The sequence below is a fragment of the Sceloporus occidentalis genome, unplaced genomic scaffold (assembly GCF_023333645.1).
Source record: "Sceloporus occidentalis isolate IW3139 unplaced genomic scaffold, rSceOcc1.0.p SCAF_43, whole genome shotgun sequence".
Taxonomy (NCBI): Eukaryota; Metazoa; Chordata; class Lepidosauria; order Squamata; family Phrynosomatidae; genus Sceloporus; species Sceloporus occidentalis.
The window spans coordinates 5,068,710-5,081,427 of record NW_028317023.1 but is presented as its reverse complement, the minus strand read 5'-3'; the positions used below and the strand labels follow the sequence as shown (position 1 = coordinate 5,081,427).

The following is a 12,718-nucleotide window of genomic DNA, read 5'->3' as shown; positions in this document are numbered from 1 at the left end:
CTGACCAGTGGCATAACTACAGGGGTCACAGCTCCTGTTCCTGTCTCCTCATACCAAATAGTTTAGAAAGGGACCTTCCGACGTGGACTGCACCGGTCAGGTTAGAAGGGCCCTTTCCAAACTATTTTGAACCGGCACAGTGTGCAAGCAGCTGGACTTCAAGCTGCTGGATCGATGAGAGGTAAGCCAGGGCGGGCGGTATGTATGTATGTATGTATGTATGTCTGTATTTCTGTATGGATGTGAGCATGGATGTGTAATTGTGTGTGTGAGCATGGATGTGTAAGTGGTGTGAGATGGAGTGTGTGTTAGTGAGCATAATTCCACCTCAACTCACCTACAAAGTCCAAAATGTATTATGGAGTCATTAATACAGTAGAAAAATTCCCCAAAACTCTTGCATTCCGAGTTGCTAAACTATAAACATTGAGTCAGAACATCTTCTTTTTTTTTACTAATAGTCACATACAGCTTTGAAAAATAAAGTTTGTAACTTGTATTACTTGATTTTAAACGTGAATTGAGATGGTTATAGGTGTCTACTCTGAGAATACAAGAACAGGCGCTGAAGACAAAATCGTGCTTCATGATAATGTTCAGCAATCATCAGCTGGTCATGGGGATTAGGTGAGGCTAAGAACGATTGCTGCAGTATGTGACCTTGACATGCACAGGGACATAGTTGTAAAATGTGAAAACTGCTGTTCAACATGAGATTTATTTGCCAGACAACTTGTACCAGTGTAATGCTACTTGAAATCTTAATTATCTCATAATATGTATAATCTGATAATGACAGCTAGCCGCTTCAGTATGCTTATGGTAGTCATACTGACATAAAGCGTATATTTAATCTGTTCACTCTCTTTTGTTCACATTTATTTGTACTGTGTTAAAAGTTGTATTAGTTAGTGTGTATTTCCTTGTTTTCATGTAAACAGGGTTGTTTTCACTGACAACACATCCTGATGAGGTGCACAGCCTTCATCAGTGGCGTCGCTGGGGTTGGTGTCACTTGGTGCGATGACACATGGTGTCACCCCCTCGAGGTTCGTGGTGTCAACCCCTCAACGTGCGTGGTGCCGTAATTCCTCCTCCGCCGTCCAGTGATGGTCTGCCAGTGCCAGGTCTGTCTCCTCCGCTCCGGCCGCGCTACGGTACGGTGATCCCAGGTGGATTATACTCTCATAGAGTTCCCTGCCTGGTGTGGTGTCACCCCCTGTAAGGCGTCACCCAGGTGCAGTCCACACCCCCCGCACCCGGGTTGTGACGCCACTGGCCTTCATACAGTGGCATAAAGATGCCTGGTTGACAATTGTTCCTGAGGAACTCTTTGGTTTGAGGACCACGTGTTACACATGGTCATATTCACTACTAGATGTTTGTAATCATCTTTATTTTCTTGTACAACCAATAAATTCGAACCTTTTTACCAGGCAGATGGCAAGAAGGTTAAAATGCCCCATTTGCTCCATTGTTAATCCACCCTTGCTAGAGTGTTTGGTATAACTAAGGAACTTGTACAATTTATTTTAATACTTTTTGTATTATTTAATGTACCATTATGGTGTTATTTCTAAACATTTCAAGTCGAAAGATAACATGACATTGTTCCATAAAGAAAAGTCTTTCTCTATACCAGTCACTACAAAGGAATAAAAATATTATGTATGTTATGTTTGTTTTCAAAAAAAGGAAACCAAGCTAAAAACCTACAATGTGCTCTTTAAAATATAAAGCGAGCTAAATCGGGATGCTGTCTCAACATATTGGAAGTCAGCTCTCGCGTGGCAGCATGGGTGTGAGTTTCCTGGCCAGCGAGGTGACGTCAGCGCTCACTCAGAGTGAATCCTGGATCTGACAATTACAGTGGCAGCCAGCAGTGACAGATATTTGATCCATGATCCCCCTAGGTGAGGCCCAAGCAGCACAATTTCTTGGGCCAGCCCTGGTTCTAGTTTAACTAGATAACGTCCTACCCGGAATGGCAATGGCATTTAAAAGAACAATGATATTGAAGAAACAAGAGGTATGTTAATGGCTGCAACCACTATTTAATATACATAACTAGATGCTGCGTATAACAGATACACCCTTTAGTCCTCCTTCCTGTTCGTCATTCATAAGAACGCTATATCCAGTTGTCAGAATGAAGTTCTCTTTGAATGCATGCTCCATATCTCCATTACATACCTATCACTTGTTAATAGTGACAGTGATTATTCTGGTGCCAAGTTACAGCAGAGAGTGTATATAAAGAATAATATGCTATTTTAGAGCCTGTTTATAAAAAAGACCAATGCAAGGTCCATTAAGCAGTAGACTTATGCATTTGTTTTTGTACAAACTTTATTTTTAACAAAAATTGCATGTTTCGTGCATTCGTACTAATCAACGAATTGCAACCTCCAAAACTAACGAGAACAAAGTGCAAAAAGGATTTGTTGACATGTGTAGCTGCCATTACAAGCCATTTTTGCACCACTACAAGCCGTTTTTGAGCCATCATGAGCAGTTTTGGCACGCCTTGATGGGGTAAAGTAGGAGGGTACAAATCTATGACTGACAGAAGTAGCCAAAAAAATGGGGGTGGTCTCATTGATTGTTCTGACTGTGATTGATGGGTCCAACAACCTATGGGAGTTGTTCCTTACTTTTTTCATGCCGGGCAATCAGCATTTACAAGGGGAAGGAACAAGCATTAGATATATAAATTTGCCGACGCCATTGTAACTTTTTAGTAGCAGCAGTTACAGACTGATGGGAGTTGGACTGTGAGACAGTGATAATTAGCTTAGCAGAGGCTGAGATTGATGCTCATTACTCACCTATCATACTGCAGTGTTGATTAATAGTTTTTTTAGTGCAGAAAATGTTTTGCTGTAGGGTGGATTGGAAAAGTTGTAGTGTATTACAGGGACTGCAGCAGACATTTTTTCGTGGAGTTTAGTTGATTAAGACAGTTGCCCATTTATGATACTCGCCAAACCTGTAACTTGTGGACAGGTCAATTAATTATCTTTCTATGATATAATCTATTATTCTTCGTTGGTAAATAAAAATTGGTGACAAGACCTGACATTATAATATATAAAATATTGAGGAAATTCAGTCCTGGTCAAAGGGGCTGCATGTGCTTTCATCTGCCAGTGTCTGCCTGGCCAGGCCCAGCGCTCTACTACTACTGTTGGTGCTGCTGCTGCACCTCTTTGACTGTCCTTACTCTGGACCATCAATTAAAACATTTCATTGATTTCATTAGTGATGATACCATTTTGTGGTAAGTGGTAATTTTTTTACACATAATCCCTAATGGATTCAAACATTAAATAAACTGAATTGTTGTAACCCCTTTTTTGAATGTATATCATAAGGGTTATATAGTGCATCCATTCTTACAACTACTCTGTGAGACAGGATACGTTTATTAAATCTTTACAATAAATACATTTTCAGTTTTCAAATATGAGAGATCATTTGTACAAATGTACAAATAATTTATTTGCTGTACTGTGGAGGTGTGCAGCGTTAAAGGATTTTTAACAAATATAAAAAAATATTTCTGCTGCTTTCCATCCTTTAGATCACAATTTTCGCCCGCACCTTCTTGTCAGACCTGTAATACATAAAAATAAATATTTAGATCACGTGACAAACATATTCTGTATTCGTTCAACCTCTCTCACCCCAATACAGTTTATTTGTAGTCATATATGTAGTATGCAATACAGATTTAGACATTTAAAGGTGCTGTTCCACCTACTCTGCTGAATGTAACACTTTTGTATCTAAATGTAACATTAGAAATACAATTCCTAGTACTTGAAAAGCCCATGACTGTCCTGGAAATAATTCTTTACACATGTAAAATGTTGCCTCGTTAATATTTGGTTTTTGCCCCGTAATTATTACGGGGGGGAAAAGCTGGCACTGCCTATTGCCATTGAAACTCAACAAGCTTCTTTAAAGAGTCTATGTTATTCTATTCTATGGAAATAATAAATTTATTGTCGTATTACCCATACTGTATCACTCTGTAAATCCTAGCGCACTATGTCCTCCATGTAAAGTTACTGTGTGTACCAACATCTTCATATGTTCTGCTCCTTTGCAATATGTTCTCGCATATCGGTTGTACACTGTGACTTTGTATATGAAGCTCTGTATTGTGTTTCTCTTACCAAACGTGCAATAAACAGAGAATTGAGAAAAAAAAATGTATTGATCTGCTAAGGATTATTTATTTAACGGGTTAGGAAGCTCAATTATTGTTATACACTTGTGATTGCTGATGTACCAGGTACATCTTTAAAAAATGGTGCTACAGGACCTGTGACCTATTTGGTACATTATCAGTTAAAATCACTCATATACCGTATTTGCTTGATTATAAGAGGACCCTGATTATAAGACGACCCCCCAAAATCTGAATATTAATTTATGAAAAAAAGAAAAAAGCCTGAATATAAGACGACCCTATAGGAAAAAAGTTTTACCAGTAAATGTTAATTCATCTAAACTATGTGAACAATTTTTTTTTTTATAAAAGCTATGATTGAGAAAAATATTTTGTTTTTATTTCCTTTTTTTTCCAACCTGCAACCTATACACATCTGCCCCCTGGCTTGACACTCTGCCCCAGAAATGCCTTATACCCCCTATATGCCACTGTACCCCATGATATGCCTTTTATCCCTCTATATGCCACTGTGCCCCATGATATGCCTTTTGACCCCCTATGTGCCACTCTGCCTCCAGAATTGCCTTATACCCCTATATGCCACTCGGGCATTTAGGGGGTTAAAAGGCATATTATGGGGCAGAGTGGCATATAGGGAGGTATAAGGCATTTCAGGAGGCAGAGTGGCGTATAGAGGGTTAAAAGGCATTTCTGGAGACAGAGTGGCATTAAGGGGGTTAAAAGGCATTTCACAGAGCACTCTGCCTCCAGAAATGCCTTATGCCCCCCATTTAACACTCCCTCCCCCTCCCTCCTCCAAACTTACCGGTGCTTCTGAGTCCCCAGTGTGTAGTCCGGGCAGCGTGTAGAGCTCTGCGCGATTCGCGTATACAACTTCCACTGCAGCTGGGAGGAGGTGCGGCTAGCAGCGGGGGTTGTCTGAGTCCATTGCGCAGACCTTCCCCGGCTGTCAGAGATCACGGGGAACTCTGATCTCTGACAGCCGGGGAAGGTCTGCGCGATGGACGCAGACAACCCCCGCCGCTAACGGCACCTCCTCCCGGCGGTAGCGGAAGTTGTGTACGCGAATCGCGCAGAGCTCTACTAAGCATTTGCTCTGGAAAAAACCTTGTCTTATAATCGAGCAAATATGTTTGCACCAAAGTGGCTGACTGCTCCTTGACCCAGGCTACAGACGAACTCCAAGATTACCAGGCATGTGATCACTTCTACAGAGAATCACATGCACCATTGATGGATGGATTGATTTCCTTTGCCTCTGTCCTCTGCCTCTCTCGTTTTCACTGTGATTGTGGGCTGAGAGCTACAGAGAACAATAAAAACCTAAAATAACTTCAAATAAATTAAAATCATATAGAATTATTAGAGGGTGGTTTCCAAATGAGGGCAACTTAATAAATATATATTTTTGGTATTTCTTCCCATTTGCACTAGCCGTTTATAATTTATATACCTGTAAAACTATTTTTTTTTATCCAACTTTGTTTTTCTTTTATTCATAAAAAAATAATCTTACATATATGGATATGGTTTCAAAAGAAACAATATAGCATTTGTGTGGGAAACCTAATTGAGAATTGCCCCGCTCCTGTAGTGTAAAATAGCCCTGGAGAGGTTAAGGTACTCAACACCTTCAGAAATGCATATGGTTCATTATTATTGCTAAACAGAGATGACCCCTAGTTTCAAAGGTTGTTCTTTTTTAAGATAGCAAACAATGGTATGTAACATATTGAGATTAGCCTCAAAGGAAATTATGTATGGTATGGAGGCAATGTCACTAAGATGCTTCTAGCTTCAAGCACTTTTCTTTCCCACTATATGTATTATGAAAAATGCACTTTGTTTAAATATATTGTATGTTACATTATATATATTACATTATATATGTAATATGGGACTTATATATTATATATATATATATATATATATATATATATATATATATATATATATTACACATAAATACAAATAGTAGTTGCCACAAAAGACAGCAATGGTGACCAAAGAGATTTGCCCATATTATTATGTGTGGACTTGTAGAAACACCATGCTACTATAAACACATACATATGGCTGCATAGATGATTAATAATAATAAAGTTTGCAAGCTTTTTAATAGGGGTGCTTTCCGGCTGATGAAAATGGCAGATAACCACATAGAACACATATACAGTTTCCAAATGATGAGGATAAAGTCCTTTGGCAGGGTGACAAACACATTCCTGGAAGTTTAGGTGAAACGGTAGATATGCATTGCTTTCTAGATAACATCTACAGACAGAAGTCCTGGAAGGAAGCAGCTCACCCGCAGAGCATACCTTCCCCAGTTCACTCTCCTCCTCCTGATAGAACTGTTGCCTGCATAATATTTAGTTACAGTTCCTGTTTAGATATCATGGATGTCTCTCCAAAAACAAAGCATCTACAAGCAAGAACTAAATGAACTATCACAGTTATGAAAGATCAAACAGCAGCTGTAAAGCTGACACGTGGTGAGACTCAGTAAGACACCTGACGCCAGTTGTCAAAAATCATGGCTGGCATTGGAGAAGGAGAGTGTCTGCCAGCTACTTGCCATCGTATAGATAACAGGGCTATCTTCTTGTCACGCTATACACACACCTGTTCTTTGTCCTTGAATCTCTTCTATTTTGAACTTTTTCCATAAATTGGAACAGCTATGAAAAGGTGTAGCTTTAATAATGTCTTCCTTGATTTTAATTATAATTTTACTTACCCCTTAGAATCATTTATAACCACATACACGTGAACTCTGGACTTTATTCATTAAAAATGGAATTGGCAGAAGAACTGGTTTCAACACCCTGATTTCCTTGTGAATTATAAAGGACAATCCCTGGAAAATGTACTTTTTTTGTTAAACACTTCAAATAGATGATAACAATGAAGGTCAAATAGCTTATTTACCATGTCCTTCATAATACATTGGGAAGTTGATGAGTTAAAATGCTAGATGCTGGTTTAGTGACCATACCCCCAAGCAAGCTTCAATATGTACCTGACCTACAACGTAGATTGTACGATAAATGATCTCACCTTTTCCTGATGACTATTGTTCCTCTGCCCTTGGTACAAACTTAAGTCCACTTTTTTTGTTTTGGATTTCAGAGAGGTTGAATGCTGGTCCAGGAAGTTTTACTGCCCCAGGAAGTTGTTTCTTCTCTTCATTTGGTGATTCTTGTTCAACTGTCTAAAAGAAAAGAAAATACTGTGGTTAAAGGTGCTGTTCCACCTATGCTGCAAAATTTAGCACTTCAGTTACTAAATGTAGCATTAGAAATATCATTTTTAGTATTGCTGAAAACCCAAAACATTCCTAGAAAACTACTGTTTAAGCATATAAAATGTTGTCATAAAAACAGAAAAATTTTCTAAAATGTTTGTGTATTCATGTGATTAAACCTTCAGAGGAAAAAATTAAATTATAGATCTGTTAATTTGCTTAACAAGAGTGTTTTATTGTCTTATGTATACTTTGTTACATGAAACTACAAAGGTGTGAAATAATTGATATATAGTATATTTCAACATTAGTTTTTATTGAAATGTGTGAATAAAATGTATAATAAATGCAAGTGCCTGAATTCAGCCATGCTTTGAAATAATGTTATAATGTAACACTACAAAGGTGAAACCCATTCACCTTTAATGTTTTAGGCGTCACAAATGTTTTTATGAAAATATCTTGTCCTTGTATTTTTTGTTCTGGAGTTGGTTTAAAAGTAAGAAATTCCCCTTAAATGTTAGAAGATCATGAGAAAAGGAAGTTAATATGGCTATCTCCATGGTATACACATAAAATACCAGATTCTAATATATACACTACTTATCTGAATCTACCGTTACATTGGTTTAGAACGTGTGCTGAATTATAAAATGTAATATTTGAGAAAGTGACAGATCCACTTCTTGATGGGGACTTTCAGTAAACAAGCTGTCTTTTACTTTTGAAATCCAGTATGTAGCGTTTGTCAAGTTTCAAGGGCATTCTCAGCCGAAAAATAGATCTGACAACGTTAAAAACATATTTGGCACCATTATATTGCTTCTGAGATTTCATGTTCGACTGACAGCAACTAAGATATAACAATCAGAAATACATCGTCTGCCAATGGCTAAATCCCGAAAGATACCTAAGGGGCTCAATTACTCAAGAGGGAGTTTTATTGGGAATTGCAGTTTGAACTCGCTGACTTCATTGTGCATCTGTAAGGGCCAACAATGACAGGGCTGAGCCAACCCTGCTTAATGCAGAATCCAAACTCTGAGCTAATTTTCATTGAAAATGTATTAACTGTCTAATATACTGAGCAGAAGTATCTAGTAATGTTTTGTTTTTCAAGTGATCAATTAGATGTAAACTTGGATTAGCGAGCACAACGTGCCACTGCAACACATGGTTTGATGGAAGTGATTAAGGGCCTCTGTATTCCTAAGAAGATACTGATACTCCATTAAAAATTCCAGCTACAGTAGTCTTTTACAACATTAGCAATGTGTGTACAGTATTTCTGATACATTTCATGTTATTTTAATGGACAAGGACATTTCTAAGTGACCCAAAAGGGTAAGTAACCTGAAACTTCAAACTTTTTTTTTAACAAATAAATCCCCCCAGTACTATAGTTTATATTTTAAAATATTTTTGTAGAGTGAAATATATCTACACTACTTGACTCAAACTACAGTTTCAGCATACAAGAAAACCTGTTGGTGTATGTACATCACCTTTACCCGCCGTAACTTATGTAACTGTATGTACATCTTAGCACACAATTATTTCAATGTTTATCTATTACATAGCTTTGCCAAATTCTCTGGATATACACATATATACATAAATACATAGATGGGAGAGAGCAAGAGATGTTACAAGACCAGCCATTTTATTACTGTGTATATACAGGGATCCCCTTTTCCGATACATGTACCCTAGGCATTTTCACAGGTTACCATGGCAACAACACTGAGCTGAAAACTAACCTACTAACACTATGATCAGGACGAGCACAGAGACAGTAAAGCAAGTTATCATTATTACCATTTTAAAGGAATTCTCAGGTAATTAAAATAAAATCTACAACATTATAGAATAATACTGATGAGTTCAACACATGCAGTCCTTGATTCAGGAAACACTTTTTTTCCTTTATAAACATGATACATCAGAGTGAATAGCTAGTATAAATTGGTAAGGAATCCCAATCAATAACATTTTTTTTTTTTAGTTTTTATACCAAATTCAGTTAAGGTCTCGGGAAAAAAGTTAGGATTACCAAACCATTTCAGATGTGCTGGTCATATATTACGCAATACTGACACACTGTGGTAGAAAAATATACCGGGACAATATTTATAGTAGCTTATTCTTTGTTAATGATTGTGCTGTGAATTAATTTATTTGTAAGTTTAACAATGCTCCAATTTAGTTATCTTTTTTATTTAAATGTTTCTGTTTATTTTTATTATATAACAAAATTAGAGTTGCTTTGCCAGCCAAATCACTATATACCAACTTTTTTGGTGTTTTTTGTCAGTAGAGACTGCTGGAGAGTTAGGTTTCAACTTCTTGACTTGACTATACGTCATACCCCAGTTAGCTTCTACAGCAATGTGTAGTTTAAAATCAGAGAAGTTTCTTCCAAGGCTCCTTACATTTAGAATTATACGTTGTGCAGTGCCTGCTCATCCTTTCTTGCTGGAGAAGCTTGCCAGTGTTTTCCCTTCGTAATAGTGAAGTGAGGGAGTTGATACTACTTTCTGCAACACCTTGTAGCAACTTTACAAACTTACAAATGTATTATTAGTAATGGGAAGCATTCAAAACTCAAGTCTGTAGTTTGTTAAAATGAGCAACGTAAAAAAAGAATGTTTATTGATACAACAATTGTAACTGGACTATGACACCAGTATTTAATTTACAGTGTAACATACTTTGGTAGTTGTACATGTTGTATTCCATTAATAACAATATATTCTACTGATTCTTACCTGCTCTGCTTCAGGTGTAAAATCCCTTCTCTTGGGTGGCTGGCCAGCTCCTGGCCGAAATGCTCCCATGGGGATGTTTATATTGGCCTGATTAAAAAAAATGTATATATCTTTATCAATAAATAATAAGTAATATAAATCATATACTACAAGGAACAAATGTTTATTACAAAATACACTGTCCCACTGGCTGAAACATCAAAATAAACAAGGTAGTCATAAAAAAGTTAATATACAACGTAAAACCCTTTTCTCCTATACTGAGAAATGAACAGATTTTAACTGAACCTATAACCAAAAGAGCATCTTAACAATTATATACATATATATATATATATATATATATATATATATACACATGATCTATGATTTGTCTTATATAAAAAATTATGACATCACCATACTGTGACATCATTGTGACACTCAATATGGGAGAAGGTAGCTGCTCATATCACACATTCATGAGCTGCTGCTGCTCATAGCACACATTCATGAGACACCAAAGATCAGTGAATCTAAGCTTGCAAGAACAAACCCTCTCATTCCTCTGTGCCACTGGCTGAACATGTGCTAATATTATTGTTAAATTGCATAGTTTTAAGGTTAATGTTAATTTTCACAATAGCACTACAAAATCTTCTGGCACAAATGTAAAACATCTGTGAGGTCAACAGAATAAAGTGACATCATAAAATAGCTAACAGTTCAAGCATTGCTGTTCTCTGGGCAAATGGTCTTTTGTTTGAGGAGAAGTGTAGTGGAATTGAAAAATTGGAGCAATATTTATGAAAAACTGCTGCCCTGAAAAGTAAAAGGCTTTCCTTATGATGCCATTAGATTTCCATGATCATTTTCTAGGTTCTGTGGCACACTTCTGGGAAGATGTGTCTTTTTTGAAAATCTCACGTAGATTTTGCTGTATTCTTGCCAAATGATTAGGAGCAAACTAAACAACGAAAACTGGGAATTAAAGAATGACTTTCACAGGTACAGTGTCACTTTTGCTTCAGGGGACAGTTTTGGATCATAGTATGGAACAAACATATAACAAGCCCACAAGGGGTTTTAGAAAAAGGATACTTTGTTAGGATACATCACAAATAAATAGTGTAAACAGATACATATTGTATCATATGTACAAAGAGTAATTTTAGGGTGAGTGCTTAATTTAATAATCTGCATTACAACTCAGTTTTCCTTAAGAAAATTTGTCATTTTTAATCAGTGACATCATATAGTAATTGTACTGGAAAAGGTGACTTTTGCAGTACAGGGATAAAAGCAAGTACATGTTAATGTAATGATTCCTTAGATATTTGCTGCAATTAACTGCAAATGCTGTTGTGTATAAAATCCAGGGCTATTTTTACTTGTCCTTAATTAAAGCAAAGATGAAGTCATTTTTTCCGTTGGTTAGAATGGTTACGTAAGATCGGAAGACAGATGGTGCTAATTGGACACAACATAAGACTGAGTGAACATAATTTATCCATTAAAACTCATTATGTGTTGAGTTCTGTGCCACAATAGGGTTTATTCACTAAAGTGGCCATTTTCAGGAATATGGCAAATGAAAATCTTCAATATATATTTTAAATGGTCAACCCTAGTAAACATCTCAAGCAAGAATGACTCAGATGGCCCTTCATATAATACATAATGGAGTCTGTGGGTCAGGTTTAATGAATAAACCCTGGTAGGTAATACGGTTGGATAACAGTATAACATTCCCCATATCGCATGTACTCTAGATAGATAGAATACAAGAATGCAAATTCACCTGAACACGGTACTAGCTAAATATCAGATGTACAGAATAATCAGTTTTTCTGATCTGGTTAATGGATGAATGATTATGTACATATCCTAGTATTTATTTTCTTTAGGGATCTGATGAATGGTAAAATAAGTACATTTTCCCTTATTTTCAGCATTTTCCTAATTTTGTTGATATTGTATTAATATAGGAATAATCTTTGGAGTTTATGACTACTATATAATTCACAACTTGCAAACCTAAACAGAACCTATTATAGGACTATTAGTCACATGCAGTTGATCCATTGAGCATTTCCAACTGGCAATGCAATCCCTTCTGCATTGCTGTCATTCTTTGCAAATATGTTCAGAAAACATATAGATTTGTGACAAGTGCAGTAAATACTGTGTTTAAGGCCATTCCCTTTAAAGTTTGTTTTATCGATCAAGACTTACCTGGATAGATCTGACATGTGATGCTGGCTGTTTAGACATTTTAATTGATTATATCTTCTTCCTGCAAACAAAATAAGAATCTGATTATATGCGTCTGTTTAATGTTCATTCATTTAATCAACCAAGATACGGTTTCATTCTCAGTTTCAAAGTTGCTTGGATACTTCCTCTAATTATGTGGTTAAGCAAGAACACCTGAGCTTCGCTGTTTAATATTTGAAGCTAAGAAATTACATCACTTACCTTTGCTACAGAATCAGAATGGGCAGATCATATGCAAATGAAAAA

General features: G+C 36.6%; 1 protein-coding gene across 1 annotated transcript; it reads right to left on the bottom strand.

Annotated features, from left to right (window-relative positions):
- Positions 1 to 7,274: 7,274 nt before the first annotated feature.
- On the bottom strand, positions 7,275 to 12,469 carry LOC149289750 (small muscular protein-like). Its single transcript, XM_089490264.1, has 3 exons — positions 12,431 to 12,469; positions 10,217 to 10,303; positions 7,275 to 7,415 (listed from the first exon to the last, which is right to left on the bottom strand). The coding sequence occupies exons 1-3, from the start codon at positions 12,467 to 12,469 to the stop codon at positions 7,275 to 7,277; spliced, it is 267 nt and encodes an 88-aa protein (XP_089346390.1).
- Positions 12,470 to 12,718: the final 249 nt, after the last annotated feature.